The 15,951-nt window shown below is 40.6% G+C and overlaps 1 protein-coding gene across 4 annotated transcripts in view; it reads right to left on the bottom strand.

The window, feature by feature from the left end:
- The window catches only part of ACBD6 (acyl-CoA binding domain containing 6), a 198,876-nt gene extending 186,218 nt beyond the window's left edge, over window positions 1–12,658 (bottom strand). For all 4 annotated transcript variants that reach the window (XR_013968020.1, XM_080824395.1, XM_080824396.1 and 1 more), the window contains exons 1-3: window positions 12,065–12,658; window positions 4,759–4,823; window positions 1,223–1,319 (exon numbers count right to left, since the gene is read on the bottom strand). Coding sequence is in view for 3 of the 4 variants with exons in the window: in XM_080824395.1 (XP_080680521.1) it covers window positions 1,223–1,319; window positions 4,759–4,823; window positions 12,065–12,286 (384 nt within the window). In the remaining variant the exon portion in view is untranslated. The remainder of the gene's footprint in view (window positions 1–1,222; window positions 1,320–4,758; window positions 4,824–12,064) is intronic.
- Window positions 12,659–15,951: the final 3,293 nt, after the last annotated feature.

Raw genomic sequence — 15,951 nt, 5'->3', positions numbered from 1 at the left:
CAGAAAGGCAGTTTTATCTTTAAAGATATACTAAATGTGTTACCTCTCCCTCTCTGTGCTCACAATTCAGATATACTTTCATATGTCATAATACATAATCTTTAAGGTACCTTACAACTCTGACATTTTACGATACCATGATTATTAAACAAAATTCCTTCCAGCTGGTGAAACATGCGTACCTATGAAATAATTTAATTACTACCAAAACATCTGAAAATTGCTATATTCATTCATCACTGAAATGTTTGGCCTAAATATTTTTAACGAAAATCAATACTCAATTTGCATTTTTGACATGGTACTGATACCTTTATTCCATTAAAATAGCTGTCACCAATGTTTTAAAAAAAATTTTTGAAATAAAATACCAATCCCACCTTTATTAAAGTCTTTTTAGATGTTGTCCAGTAAGTATATTAGGAAAAGAAGGTACATTTAAGTGAACAATACCCAATATCTCCAAGGTCCAAAGTAATTTCTCTTTCCACTGGATTCCCTAGCACTTGCATCACTATTTTATACTATAATCATATTTTGTATATTTTATCTTCTCTAATATGCTTTAAATTATGTAATGGCAGAAAGCCTATCTTGTTCATATTTTATCTGCATCAAAAAGCATTTAGTACTTGTACAGAAGTGCTCATTAAAAAAAAAAAATCCAGGGGCACCTGGGTGGCTCAGTGGGTTAAAGCCTCTGCCTTCGGCTCAGGTCATGATCCCAGGGTCCTGGGATCGAGCCCCACATCAGGCTCTCTGCTCAGTAGGGAGCCTGCTTCCTCCTCTCTCTCTCTGCCTGCCTCTCCACCTACTTGTGATCTCTGTCTGTCAAATGAATAAATAAAATCTAAAAAAAAAAAAAAATCCAAGAGAAACTAACATTTCTCAAGAAAATGACAATCTCAAGTTAAGCTCTTTCAAATTCTGAAATGAACTGAGTTTTTACAAAATTCAGAGAAGTTCTCAATAACTGTAGCTAATATTTAAGCAATATTTAAGCAAATTTTGAGGTAGATAAATATTACAATGACTCTCCCTCTCCCTCAGCCCCTCCCCACTCTCCACCCCACCATGCTCTCTTTCTCCTCAAATAAATAAAATCTTTAAAAAAAAAAAAAAAGAAGAATGTTACTTATGCTTAGACTTAGTTTTAAGCCTTTATTTGAGAGGAAGATGATATGTTTTTGGAAAATATTATTTAACAATTATCAAATCTTACCTGGGGATTCCAACCTGGATCTAATTTCTTAACTACTGCAATATACTCTCGCATTGCTTGACTGGGGCTTGAATCACCAAGTGCTTTCCATGCTTCCCTACAGTAAAGAATATCCAAAATGATCTATCATTATCTATGGAAGTAACACAAATGGCACATTCCTTTTTAGTATTAAAAACTGGCATGCAAATGTCCACAATAGCCAAACAATGGAAAGAACCTAGATGTCCATCAACAGATGAATGGATAAAGAAGATGTGGTCTATATATACAATGGAATACTATGCAGCCATCAAAAGAAATGAAATCTTGCCATTTGCGACAACGTGGATGGAATTAGATGGTATTATGCTTAGCAAAATAAGTCAATCAGAGAAAGACAATTATCATATGATCTCCCTGATATGAGGAAGTTGAGAGGTAACGTGGGGGGTCTGGGGAGGTAGGAAAGGAATAAATGAAACAAGATGGGATCGGGAGGGAGACAAAACATAAGAGACTCTTAATCTCACAAAACAAACTGAGGGTTGCCGGGGGTAAGGAGGTAGAGAGAGGGTGGTTGGGTTATGGACATTGGGGAAGGTATGTGCTATGGTGAATGCTGTGAAGTGTGTAAACCTGGTGATTCACAGACCTGTACCCCTGGGACTAATAGTACATTATATGTTATTTAAAAAATTAAAAAATCCAAAAAACAAAAACTGGCATGCACATTTTAAGGATGTGAGATATAGATAGAAGAAGCCATAGATGAGTAGCTCTCTTTTTGCATTCACAATGGTCTATACCAACACATATTACACCCCACAACCTAAGGAGACTTTTTAGACATTTTTTTCCCTAATCACCCTCCCCCATGAAATTTTATAACACAGATATGTTGCATATTGAATGAATTTTAGAAGACCACAAACAACTGTAATATCCAAGATTTTATAAATCCCCAAAACGCACCTTTCATCCCTACTGAGAATGTATGATCTACAGACCAATAAAAGTAGTTTCCACCTTATACAGCATTTTGGTAACATGAGAACTATTCACACAAAACAATATTCCTTGGGAAAATACTTTGAACTTCGAATTTAAGCTGTGAGAAATATACCTTCCCCTCTTGTTGTTATCTCATCTATAAGCTGCTGGTAGTGGATCCCCACGCAGGGACTTCAAAAAGTGAGGGGTGGTAAGGACAGAGGCAAGAATTCTAATTAGTAAGAGGATAGGGACTACTTGCAGGATAAATATCAAGAGTAATATTTTAGTCCTGTGCCCCCTTCTGAGTCATCCTTTTCTTATTTTTTCTGCAAGCTGCCTAGATAGGCTCCTTCTTGGTCTTGCCCTGCCAATTCTTTCTACTTTCGCCCAGGAAGTAGATCCACTGATTCACTGTAAAATATAATTCAGTGCCAAGGCTTTTTCACTACCTTCCTGCTCCCACAATGAACATAACATCTTTTTGAGCTTTTCCAAGTTTATTTTTACTGATCCTCTTGTTAGTTACCTGTATACATCCTAACATCTACACCTAAATACATCAGCATATATCAAATGGGAAATTTAACATCAATATTATTATATAAACATAGACGACCTTCACGTTTCCCTGATTTCCCACTACTGTCCTTTGTAGATTTCTTCTCCCAGACCAGGAGCCAATCAAGATTCACACACAGCATTGAGTTTTGTGTATCTCTAGTCTTTTTTGTCTTCCATGATACTGATATTTTTTTTAAGAGTCCAAACCAGTTTTATAAGATATCTCTCAATTTGGATTTGTCTGACTGTTTCCTCACCTACACAGTGTTCTTCCCAAAAAATGAATAATCATGATTAGAATCAGGTTAAAGGTTTTGGCAAAAGCAATATACAAGTGACAAGTCCTTCACAATGTATCCCATTGGCGGCACATGACATCACTTTGTCCCGCCCATCACCAAAGATAAGATTAAGGACTTGGTAGAAGCAATTTCTCCTGTCGTCTTCCCTGTAATTAAAAAGTCCACTGAGGGTCAGATTGTGTCTATGCGCCTCAGTAGTTTTTCATCTAATGGTTTTAGCATCCCCTGATGATTCCTGCCTGAATTATTATAGTGGTTGTAAAATCAAAACTTCAAAATTGCTAAAAACAATGTTAAAACAGGCACAGTGGAAAAAGTAATGCTGAAGTTATGAAATTTCAGAAATTAAAACAAACAAAAAAAAACCCACAATAAAAGTTGCATCAGGTATTCTCCACACCAGTAATAAAGTGTGAGACCTATTGGTTATCATCAGCAGAGAGCTCTGTCAGAACGGAACTCAAAGCACTGCTTCCTTCACTGAGAAGGTCCTACACACAAAAAAAGTCAGCTGAACTAAACATGGGCTTAATGACGTAACTGATTTACACTCAAGTTCAAGCTGTGCGTCTCTTTACAGCTGGGTAACAGTTCGTAGACAGGCAACTTGTCAGGGGACCGCATCTTGAGTAGCCCTGCTTTAGAATGTAAAGTTAGAATCCATTTTTGGTGCTCTTCTCTCTTCAACCATATTTCATTTTTTTTAAAACCCCACGCTTTATACTTTTAATTCAGGGTTGCTTGCAAAGTTCTTCCTCCTATAACTAAGGATCTCTATTGTATGCATTTTCTCTTTTTTTCACTTAGGGTAAGAGTAAATAAGACCTCATATGATAAGGAGGAACCTCTGAATTAGGAGTAAAAAAACAGGGAAGGGGATAATCTTTTTATGGATTCAAGGAAGAAGCAGGACTCAGAATCTCCCCCCTCCCAGCTTTCTTCCCAAGCAGTTATTATAAGCACTTCTCTGTGGTGCGGGTGGGGCAAGGTACAGAAGAGCACTAGAAATAAGAAGATAAAATTGGGGCAGGGGAGAAGAATAATAATGGGGGGGGGGGGACCTGGGTGGCTCAGCGGGTTAAAGCCTCTGCCTTTGGCTCAGGTCATAGTCTCAGGGTCCTGGGATCGAGCCCCGCATCGGGCTCTCAGCTCGGTGGGGAGCCTGCTTCCCCCTCTCTCTGCCTGCCTGTCTGCCTACCTCTCTGCCTACTTGTGATCTCTGTCAAATAAATAAATAAAATCTTAAAATACACACACACACACACGTATATATATACACACACAAAGACACAAAAGAGAATAGTAATGAGGATTTATCCTGTTCTTCTCCCTTCCCATCCTCCTATCCTTTCAAAGATTCCTCCGCAGGGCAGAAGTGGTGATCCATTAGCGGCTTTATGACAGGACAGGAAGATCTCAAGCAATAGCTCTTACCATCACTCTCTAAGAAGCTAGTCATATGTAAGGAGTCTATGTCTGTCATGAACTATGTGTATACCAACATCATGGCATGAGAAACCTTTACTAGACTTAGCTGAAAGCGGATTCTTTTAATCTCTCTCCCAATTGCATGTTGTTACCACAGTCTTCAGCAGAGAGATTAATATAAAAATAATTCTTTAATCTGCTCACTACTTTCTAATTCCTAAACACCTAAACCATTTCCAACAACCTCATTAGATTCCAAGAATTTCTTACCATTTTTGCTTTCCTTCAAAATCAAAGAAGCTTGGTTTAGGAGTATTGCAATTTCCAACTTTGACCTAATTGAAGGGAGGGGAAAAAATACATCAAGAACTTATTTTTCAAAGAACTGCCAGAGAAACTTCTTTTTTTCAAATTTATTATGTATACTCAGTAACTACAGGTTAGAAAATATTTGCATCTATATAGAATAACAAAATTTAACATTCTTTGCAAAAGCAAACAAAAGAACAAATTTTAAATACAAGCTGCTTTGGCTTACTGTATAAAATCACTGTTGTCTAATTCTGTGATACATAAAAAACTATGAGTGAAAACACTTGCATTCCTAAACTAGTAGACAAATTATATATAAAAGGCAAATTATAAATATAAATTATGTAATCCTTATTACCACTTATCATATAAAAGAATTTTCAAACATGCAACAAACAAGCTTTAAAGTACAGTTTATCAGAATTCATAATATTGTTTATTTATCCTCATTCTAATTACACTATCAGCATTTTACCTCTCCCAAATTCCAGGAAAATGCATACTCTTAGTAAAGTATCCTATTATGAAATTAATTGATATAAATATAGATGCTGACAGCCTTGCAAAAAACTTTCAAGGGTTTTTCAACAATATAAATTCTATCTACTCCACAATAATCTTTTCTTGTTTGTCAATACTTATTTGTAACCCTCAAATAACATTTGTAGTGAAACTATATATTTTCATTGTGAGTAAACATAAGTGAAATTCATATAAGCGCAGAATTCACTATACAGCCCCCGATTCCCAATGCCAAAGATAATCTTTTTCTGATGAACTCTCACAGCATTTACTCCTATACCTCTGACAGCACTTTCCATTTTTACCTGGTGTTACAAGGTTTTTTGTAAAGTCTCTTCTTTCTATCAGAACACAGCCTCTAGGAAACCATTCTTAACTCATCACTGCACCTTATATAGTGCCTATCCTACAGTAGTAGAAAATGTTTTTTGAATGTGGAATGAATATGTTAGGCATGTGTTCAACCAAATACTTATTTTTCCTAATACCACAATCGAACCCCCATCTACTTCTCAGAGACCCTCTCGCCATCTATTAATTTCATACACTTGAATTTTGCTAAAATCCAACTGATGGTCTACTTGCTAACCAGACTGATCTACAAACTGCTTTAAGGATTTTTATCCTGAGTTTCGCTCCTGTTACTGCCCTCGCCTGAAATGCCCTCTCCTCTTCCTTCAGCTTTTCACACCTTTCAGTCTCACTCAAGGTTTAGACTGTAAAAACCCTTTCAGTCTACAATGATCTCATCCATCTCTGAATTCATTACAAGTATCATCTCCATCAACTGCTTAGCAATTAATCACATGGCCCGCTGATGAATATTAAAATGTTCACTTATACAGGAGCAGCCCTATTATAAGGGGACCAAGGGAAGAAAGAGTGAGAGAGCAGAAATTGCATTTCTTGATCACCATAAACCAAAAGCTTCATACATCTATGGCAAATGAGCCATACAACAATCCTGTTAGGTCTGCCATTACAAACTTATTTTACAAATGAGTACAGAGAACCTGAGGAGGGTTGTCTGAGTTCACACATTAGCAAATCCCGAATTAATAGTCAGGATGTGAATTTAGAACTGCCTGACTCCGAAGTCCAATATTCCTTTTCCATAGCACTCTGTTTTACATGCCACACTGAATCTAGGCTTCAGTTCTGGCATCTCCCAAATCACTTCAATTACTAGTGTGCTAGAAACATGAGAGAAAGGGTGCCTGTCAGTTAAGCATCTGCCTTTGGCTCAGGTCATGATCTCAGGGTCCTGGGATTGAGTATCATGTTGGGTTCCCGGATCATCAGGAGTCTGCTTCTCCCTCTGCCTCTCTCCGCCCCCTTGTGCGCGCGCTCTCTCTCTCTCTCAAATAAATAAAATCTTTCAAAGATGAAACTATGATACATCATAAAAACAGCAGTCATTAGTATTTTTGTTTTTTATCCAGACACCAGCCAGTGGCAGAAACAAATACCAATATCTATTCTCCATTTCTCCTACAGTAACAGAAGTCTCAGCCAGACACACGGTCCTCCAGCTAAACTTTGTATGTGACTATGCAACTTCCGCCCAGGTTCAGGGGACTGGATATGTGTGAAAGTGGTACAAACATCTTCCTTAAAAAGAAAAGGGGGGGCACGTGGGTGGCTTAGTTAAATGTCTGCTTTCAGCTCAGGTCAAACCCCACATGGGGCTCCCTGCTCAGTGGGGAGTCTACTTCTACCTCTGCCATTCACCCTGCTTGTGCTCTCTCCTGCTCTCAAATTAATAAATAAAATCTTTTTTTTAAAAGGGGGGAGGATTGGGGGACTCGTCTTTCCCTTTCCCTGAGCCCTGACTAGAACATGCATGTAGTGATGGTGAGCCATCTCTGGCCATGCAAAGAGGATCTGAAGGGAACAGTTCTCAAACTTTGGTCTCATGATCCCTTTACATTCTTAAAAAATGAGGACCCCCAAGGAGCTTTGTTTATGTGGGTTATATCTATCAATATGTACCATATTAAAAATTAAAAGACATTTTAAAATATGTATTAACTCATTTAAAAATAATAAACTCGGGCAACCGTCTTGGTCCCCTCCCTCTTCTGGAGCTTTGTACTATCGCTCAATAAAGTTCATTACTGCTCAATAAAAAGTAAAATAAAATAAAAACAATAACTCATCAAGTTAATATAAGTAACACTTTTATAAAAAATAACTGTAAATTCTAAAGCACAAAAAACTTAGTGAGAAAAGTGACATTGTTGTACACTCTGCAGCTCTCTTTAATGTCTGCCTTAATAGAAGGCAGTTATACTCTCATATCTACTTCTATATTCTATCTATCGCAATATGTTGCTTTGGTTAAAGTATAAGAAGAAAATGCTCACACAGATAAGCTATTACAAAAGAAAGAGGTATTTTAGTAGCCCTTTCAGATAACTGTGGATATTCTTTGATACCACAAATAGCAGTTTCTTTAAGACTGGATGCAATGTGGACTCTGATGTCATATCGATGAGTTTTTCTTACTGCTACACTAAAATCCATTGGTCTGACCTGCAATTTGAATGGCTTTTTTACTCAGACATAATCCGTAACATTCCACACAACATTTGGAAAATAGGGTTCACTGAGTTATGCATTCCTCCCAAATGCTGACACACTGTACAAGAGCAGAAGTTTACAATCATTAGAATCACCACCAATCTCATCAAAAAAGTTCTTAAATATTAGGCAGCTGTCAAGTTCATGTGACAGACACAGATTTTCCAAACCTCTCATTTTCACTTGAAGGCTCAAATGTGACCACTGGCAACAAGTACTGTCAGCTGTTTTCCTTAAAGGAACAGGCTCACTTCATTCACTTTGAAGAGACCATCTGCCAAATACTCAAATTTGAATAAGCATAGTTAATTTGTGAGTTGTTTTATTAAGGAAAAATGATGTTTCATGAAAAATGTGGATAGCTCAGTCTGCAACTCAAAAATTACACAAGTGCTTTTCCTCAATATAGCCAACATAATTCAGTGTGGATAACTGCCTTGTGTGTACTCCCCATTTCATCACACACAATATTAAAAAGACTTGTACTCAAGAGTTAATATTTAATAGAAATCAATAATTTTTACCACTTTATCAAAGACATTTTTAAGTGAAATTGGTTTTTTGGTTTTTTTTTTACTCTGAGTATATGGCGGTGAAATACATGACGACTAGTACAGTTTGCTTGCCACTGTCTTGATTCATGCTGATGCATCAGCAGTTTTATCAAAGAGAAAAAAGGCAAATACTGTCCCAGTATTATTATGTCTAGTATTATTATTTGATCCTATAGATCTCCTAAGAAAGTCTCAGGGATTCTCAGGGGTCTCTAGACCACCGTTTGAGAATTGCTGCCTTCGGGGAATGGCCGAACTATAGGACAGAAAAAGACTGAGTCCCTGGATGATCTCATGAAGCAGAATCACTGTACCATCCCTGGGTCACCTACCTCCAGACCATTATATGTGGTGAAAACAAAAGCTCAGCAGCTGACCCTGTATTCCAACTGACACAGAAGCTTCTGCATTCCCAAATTCAAACAACAGTTCTGGATCAGCAAAGACTGGATAAATAAAACTACAGGATTTTAGGACATGATGAGTAAGTTTCCAAATCACTAACGAATCATAAGCTATAAAGCAGAGTTCTAAAATGTGCCACTTTAACAAAACACCTAAACCCTGTCCTGATATATATATATGATATAGCCAATGCCCTTCAAACAGAATGTTTTAACAAACGGGGCTAATGGCAAATGCCAATGAATCATGTGTGGCCAGGTTAAAGTAGGAGAACATGTTGGGTATCCTTGTTGTGCTGGTGCTGAAGGCTCCTGTAAAACAAAGCTAACAGGGGTCTGAAATTTTCATTGTCCTAGAGTTTTCACAGGTGTCAAATAGGTATCTTTTGCTGGGAAAATGCAGGCTAATGCAGAGGACCAAAAAACTGTTCACTGGTGTGATGTTTTTGAAACCTCACTAAAGGAGGATTTTGGAGCCATAGGCTTATCTGAGACTGAAAGAGCTATGATGTTAGGTAAATTTAGGGCTCTGCCTAAGAAAAGAAAGTTCACAAAAAAAAAAAAAAAAAAAAAAGAAAGAAAAGAAAAGAAAAGAAAGTTCACAGCTCACCTTATTTTTATTATCTTCCTGGGGACAACTTTATTTCATTCGGCCTCCAAAATACAGTGCTACTCTGAATACAAAATGTAATTGTTTCATGAGAAATTCTGGTCCACCATGCATCAATTATATTGGAATTTCAACCTCATCATCCTATCAAAGATGCTATTTTTTAAAATTTTATTTAGTATTTGACAGAGAGAGAGAGCAAGTACAAGCAGGGGGAGCAGCAGAAGGAGAAGGAGGATCCCCACTAAGCAGGGAGCCTAATGCGGGGCTCGATCCCAGGAACCTGTGCTCATGACCCGAACTGAAGACAGATGTTTAATGGACTAAGCCACCCGGGCGCCCCAAAGACGCTATTTTTAACACTATCTCAGAATTCTATTAAAAATAAAATATTGAGGGGGGCGTGGGTGGCTCAATGGGTTAAGCCTCTGCCTTCGACTCCGGTCATGATCTCAGGGTCCTAGGATCAAGCCCCGCATCAGGCTCTCTGCTCGGCAGGGAGCCTGCTTCCCCCGCCTCCCTCTCTCTCTCTGCCTGCCTCTCTGCCTACTTGAGATCTCTGTCAAATGAATAAATAAAATCTTTTTTTAAAAAAACAAATAAATAAAATATTGAGGAGGGCCTGGGTGGCTCAATCAGTTAAATATCCAACTCAGTTTCAGCTCAGGTCACGACATGATGGGGGGGGGGGGGCAGCGAGGCCATGAGATGGAGCCCCGCCTCAGGCTCCACACTGGGCATAGAGCCTGATTAGGATTCTCTCTCCCTCTCAAAAAAAAAAAAAAAAGAAAGAAAGAAAGAAAAAATTAGAAGAGACTGATAAAAATTGTGTCCCAATGTCTTATCTAAATAAGCATAATCTTATTCTGTAACAACAAAGAATTTTATTTCCAGATACAGAATATTTCTAAATACCTTAACAACGAGTTCTTGAAAGGGTGAGGGACACACCTCTTCCAGAATGTCTGGACGAAGTGAGGATACATGAGACAGAATGGTTACCAGTTGACAGTGACCGGAGTTCACTGATAACTCAGAAATCAGATATTAATAATGATGACACTATTATCAGTAAGTAAAATTATGTCCTAGAAAGAAAAAGAATGTTCTCTAGGGAATTTGGAGACAAACAGTCTAACGCTGCCCAGAGAATTATTAGTCAGACATGTTAAAGGTCCTAGCACAATGTTCAATAAACTCTTGTTAAATAACTGAAAGTTTCATTTTAATGTTATTGGGACAGGATAAATAACCAAAGAGAAAATAAGATATCCAGAACTTCTGCAAGAAAGCAAATTCCAAGGGCAATTCAGGGACAGTTTTCATTCAACACTATAATTTGTACCCTATATACCTATAGCTATGTCTCTCAAGTCACTTTAACCGGTATTCATAACTGAAATTCATCAGTCTTCAAAAGAAAGTTCATCTCTATTCAGTATATTCAGTTGAAGAATACAGAGGGACCGTACAACTTTTTTTTTTTTTTTTTTTTTTTTTTTTTTTTTAAAGAATACAGGAGGAAACGATACCAAGAAGCAAAAGAAAGGTTAAATTTTTTTGGTAAAATAAAATGGACTATTCCTCAGAACATCTTTGTTTCCAGTGTTCCAAAGAGCTGGAGTTTTCCTAAAATGTTATTTAACTCTTGTTAGCAATTTTTCACGTATTTAAATCTAGACTCCTCAAGAAACTTTCCAAGAGTCTCGAAAGCAAATACCATGATGCTTTTTCTTCTTTGCACTTGCGGCAGGCATCACACCCAAGTGTTTTGCACAGAAAAGATGTTATACAAGTACTGGTAGATTAAAATAAAGCAATTATTTCTTCTTCTGGTACCTCTGACTCTTTGAATGATAACTAAAACATGTCTTAAACGACATTACGATGATGAAGTTCAGAGCCTTAGAGTCAGGAGCTACAATCTAGTTCCAGTTCTGACTGATTTGTCTGTATGACCCTAGGAAGTTATCTACTCTCTTTGGGTTTCCCTTTTCTTTCCAGCCAAAGAAGGGGATTATTTCACCTGGTGTTTACTAGCTCTAAAATGTTTATAATAGCATCTAACAGTCAGAAGCCCAACCGATCAAAACATAAGTCTAATATATTTAGGATTTTAAAAATACAATCTCAAAATTATACCTTATTTTGTATTGCATCACCCTTTTCTTACGATCATATAATTCTCCTAGATCTCACAATTTTCCTTAACATTACTTCCATATGACCGTATTACTTCTATAATTACCTCCATATGACCCTTCAGCAAGACTGAATGAAAAATCTTATTTTATCATCCTCATTTTGTAAAGGTTCTGAAGCTGGTAAAACCATAAATGCAAGGTCACTGTGCAAGTCAAAGAAGACAGGAAAGCTGTCATTTGGTGCCCAGCAAAATATCACTTCCAGGATAGCAGACAGGCCCTTTCCATATTCAGAAGGATTCTAATTCTTAGCAGATGATTATACACACCCACACACGCAAACTTCACTGCACCTAGCCATCAACCAAGCACGTAACTATTCGATTTTGGAGGACACAGAAGGCCTCCTGCCGCTCTCCCGCATCCCCCCCTTCCCCAGGATTTTACCTGCTTGTACCTGGCATACAGGTACAGGAGCTGCTCCCTGCTGGCCACCTGGACCAGGCCTTGGAGGTGCGCTGCAGCCTTCTCAAAGAGCTCTGTCAGACTCCCGGACGCCTCGGTCTCGGGACTCTGGAGGGATTCCACATCACCGGAGTCGTCCCCCGAGCTCAGCTCTCCGCCGCTGTCGCCCGTGGTAGCCCCCGCGGGCAGGAATGGCGAGGCCATGTGTCCTCGCTCGGTCCGTCCCTCTGTGTCCGCTCAGTGCTCCTCGGAGCGAGGGTAACGCCGGCTCCCGGGCCTGGCCCACCAGTCTCGGTCGTGAGCCCGACCTCGAGTCGGACCCAAGCTCACTTACTCCGCGCGGCCTCGCGTAACTGTGCCTCCCTCCCACCTCTCTCCCGGGCGCGCAGGGCACCCGCGGCGGCTCGCCCCCGGCCGAGCCGGTCTCCTCCGCCTGCCTCTGGCTAACAGAGCGCTCGGGCCCGACCCAGGTTCCTCCACCCGCGGGGCGGTGGGTCGGGGGTCGGTCCTCTGGGACGCGCAGCCGAGAGATGCGGAAGGGAGAGCTGCTGGCGGCGCGGGCGGCCGGGGCGGGACGCGGAGGGGGCGGCGTGCACGCGGGGCGGAGCGGGGCGGGGCGGGGCGGGGCGGAGCGGGACGGGGCGGGGCGGGGCGGAGCGAGGCGGCGTGCACGCGGGGCGGGGCGGGGCGAGGCGGCGTACGCGCCTGAGCACGCGTCCGAGCACGCGCACGAGGCGAGGCCCGGCGGAAGCTCCGCGCTGGGCGGGCGAGCGTGGGCGGCCGGACGTGGGCGCCCTCCTCTAGGAGAACTCGCGAGGCCGCTTTAGGGAGATGCGGCACGGAGAAATTGTCCTCAGTCGTTGGGATGTCCACTAATCGTTTCGCTGAAATTACCAGTCCCTAAGTCTGGAAATTGTTCTCGGAATAGGTCTTCGGGACAGGAAAGGAGGCCGTCGGTTTGGTAGTGTAGCGATAGGAGCGGAGTCGCGGGAAACACCGAGCTGAGGACGAAGGTTCCGCCTGCGCCCCCTCCGCGGATGGTGTGTCCCCGGCGCCCCCAGACTGGCCCCGGATCCCTGCCGGCGCGTCTGTTGCTTGAGAGCTTGGCTTTAACTTGAATAATGGGTGAAAATTTGGGAGATGGGGACTTCACCGCCCCAGCCATGGGATTGGTCGAGCCGCTTCTGTCCGGGTCTGACTTTGGGCGCCTGTGGAACCCCCCACGTCAGGGCTGTGCGGGGACGCCCCAGGGCCCCCCGCCGTTAGCACGAGTGTCCTCTGTCAGGGCCCCTGCCATTGTGTTTTGAAGACACAAGTGAAACCGAAAAGTCTGATACAGTTCTGCCCTAACGGAACTTACACAAAACTACCCAAGAACTGCAGCGTGATTATAACAATTAACTTCCACTTCGCGATGATTATGTCCCAAGTGGTGTAAAACAAAAATGAAAATACTATGTTCATTTAATACTCACAACAGAGTAATAAGCACCATCAGATTGGTACAAAGAAAGTGTTCTAAGAAGCGGTTACTGACCCTGTGGGGTTAGAAGCGCGCAAGTTTGGGTCAGGATTCAAGAAACGTTCCTTGAGATTCTAGAATGTCATGCGTCATGGGATGGAGCCCCGCGTTGGGCTCTCGACTTAGCAGGCTCATCAGGGAGCTTGCTTCCCCCTTCCCCACCATGACCCTGCTTCTGCTTTGTCTATCTCCCTTTCTCTCTCAAATAAATAAAATTTTTTAAAAAATTATACTTTTCTGTGTGTACATGATACTTGGATGAAAGGATTAAAAGCAACACATGAAAAAGAAAAACAAGAAGAGCCCCTGATGTAGGGAAGCTGGCCTGGCACTCACAGCTAAGCCATATTATTGTCCTGTTAGAAATAATCTCATGAAATCCCAACCTCGGACAAGGTCATTGTAAAACCATGGTAAAGCAAGACAAGGCAAATCACTTCATGAGTTTGCCTAAACACAGACAAAAACCAGATCACCCTGGCCTACAAAATACTAAACACCCTTTCTCTTGGCCAAAATGAATGGTTACTACTTCTTTACAAATTACAGCTTTATTCTCCTATTAGTCGTCTCTCCCTATAGATAAGATTTATTGAGATGCCCAGTCATGGAATTGCCCTGGCTTTCTGACCGCAACCAATTGAAAACAGATCCCTGCTACCTTAGACTCTTCCCTCAAGCACCAACCACCAACCGAAGCCCAAATCCTCTGACAGGTCTTTCTGAACACCTTCTTACTGAGGAAGCCCATAGTTCCCTGTGGTGTGTACTTTTCTTTGCTGCAACAAGAATTAAATACAACTGGATTTACTACAGCTGACTTCTTGGAGGTCTCCAGCTGAAGGGGTTAACACTTGAGAAGGTTTGATTTCTGGAAGATTCTATCAAAACTCCAAAACTATCAGGATCTGGCAACTTTGAGGGAATAAATCTTTTACAATTGGTGTTTCCATTCAAGCATTTCTTGGGTACTGTAGGGAACTGAATATGTTTTTCTGAATCTCAAGAAAAAAAGTCAGCCAAGATATCAGGAAGACAGGAGAAAATATTATAAATAGAATGAAAGTATAACAATTAGTATTAAAGATTAACAACGAATATGGAGAGGTTACTGAGTCAAAGGGATACACTGACAAGTCAAAAGCAAGACTGGGAATGCTAACACCTGGAGTCCAAAGTGAGGCAGGAAAGGAGCAGTCAGGAGAAAACTGTTAAGAGCTAATCAGTCTTGCTGGTGGTGGTTGCCTCGGTGTACATATGCTCATGGCCCCACCTGCTGCTAACGGTGAATCATTCTTGCAAATAAAATAAATAGTAATAAGATTATACGCATAGTACACTTTACACAAATTCTACGAGTGATGTTCTGAGAAATAAGTTTTGGAGGCAGATAAGTCCTTAAACTGGCAATTTCTTTTTTTTTTTTTTTTAAGATTTTATTTATTTATTTGACAGACGGAGATCACAAGCAGGCAGAGAAGCAGGCAGAGAGAGAGGAGGAAGCAGGCTCCCCACTGAGCAGAGAGCCTGATGTGGGGCTGGATCCCAGGATCCTGAGATCATGACCTGAGCTGAAGGCAGAGGCTTAACCCACTGAGCCACCCAGGCACCCCTAACTGGCAATTTCTTTAAGTGATTCTAAGTAATGCTGCTAACTTTGCTAAGAGATCTAAAGGTTATGAGAGTACTACCCAACAGTATTTGCTGGTATTTTCCAGTGTTTATATTCACTGCAGGTTACAGTTCTTTGTAAGGACTTTAACAAAAAGAAATGCAAAGAAAAGATTGTAATATACTGCAACATGACATCCTGAACAGACCTAAAATCTGAATTAATGAAAGTCATACCTGTTTCGACGACAAAGCTAAAGTCAGGACAAGCAAAGAAAATATTTTTGTTAAAAAAGTAACCGGATTTAGCACAAATCAAGTTGTGTGAAATATTGGCCTTTTTTTACATTACCATCAAAATATTCATTAATTCATCAAAGATATGAAGTCCTAATATGTTTCAGACACAGGGTTAAACCCTATGGATAAACAAGAATATCATCCCTCTTCCTCGACTCCAGCCTTGTGGACCCCCTTGGGGCTCTTCTTCCAACCCAGCACCCTCCCACTTCAGTACCTTTGTGCTTACTAGTCCTTCTTTCTGGAACACTCTATCCCCAGATTTCTATACGATTTGCCCTCACCTCCTTTAGGTCTTTGCTCAATCACTGCCTTAGCTGAACTCTCCTTGGCAACCTTATTAAAAATTGCAATTTCATCCTCCCAACACTCTCTACCCGACTTCTTTAGCACTTATTGCTAACTGGCAATATATTTTACTCATTTGTTATATCAT

The sequence above is a fragment of the Martes martes genome, assembly GCF_963455335.1.
Source record: "Martes martes genome assembly, chromosome: 15".
In the NCBI taxonomy this organism is placed as follows: domain Eukaryota; kingdom Metazoa; phylum Chordata; class Mammalia; order Carnivora; family Mustelidae; genus Martes; species Martes martes.
The sequence above is the reverse complement of the archived record's forward strand: the minus strand, read 5'-3'. Positions and strand labels throughout refer to the sequence as shown.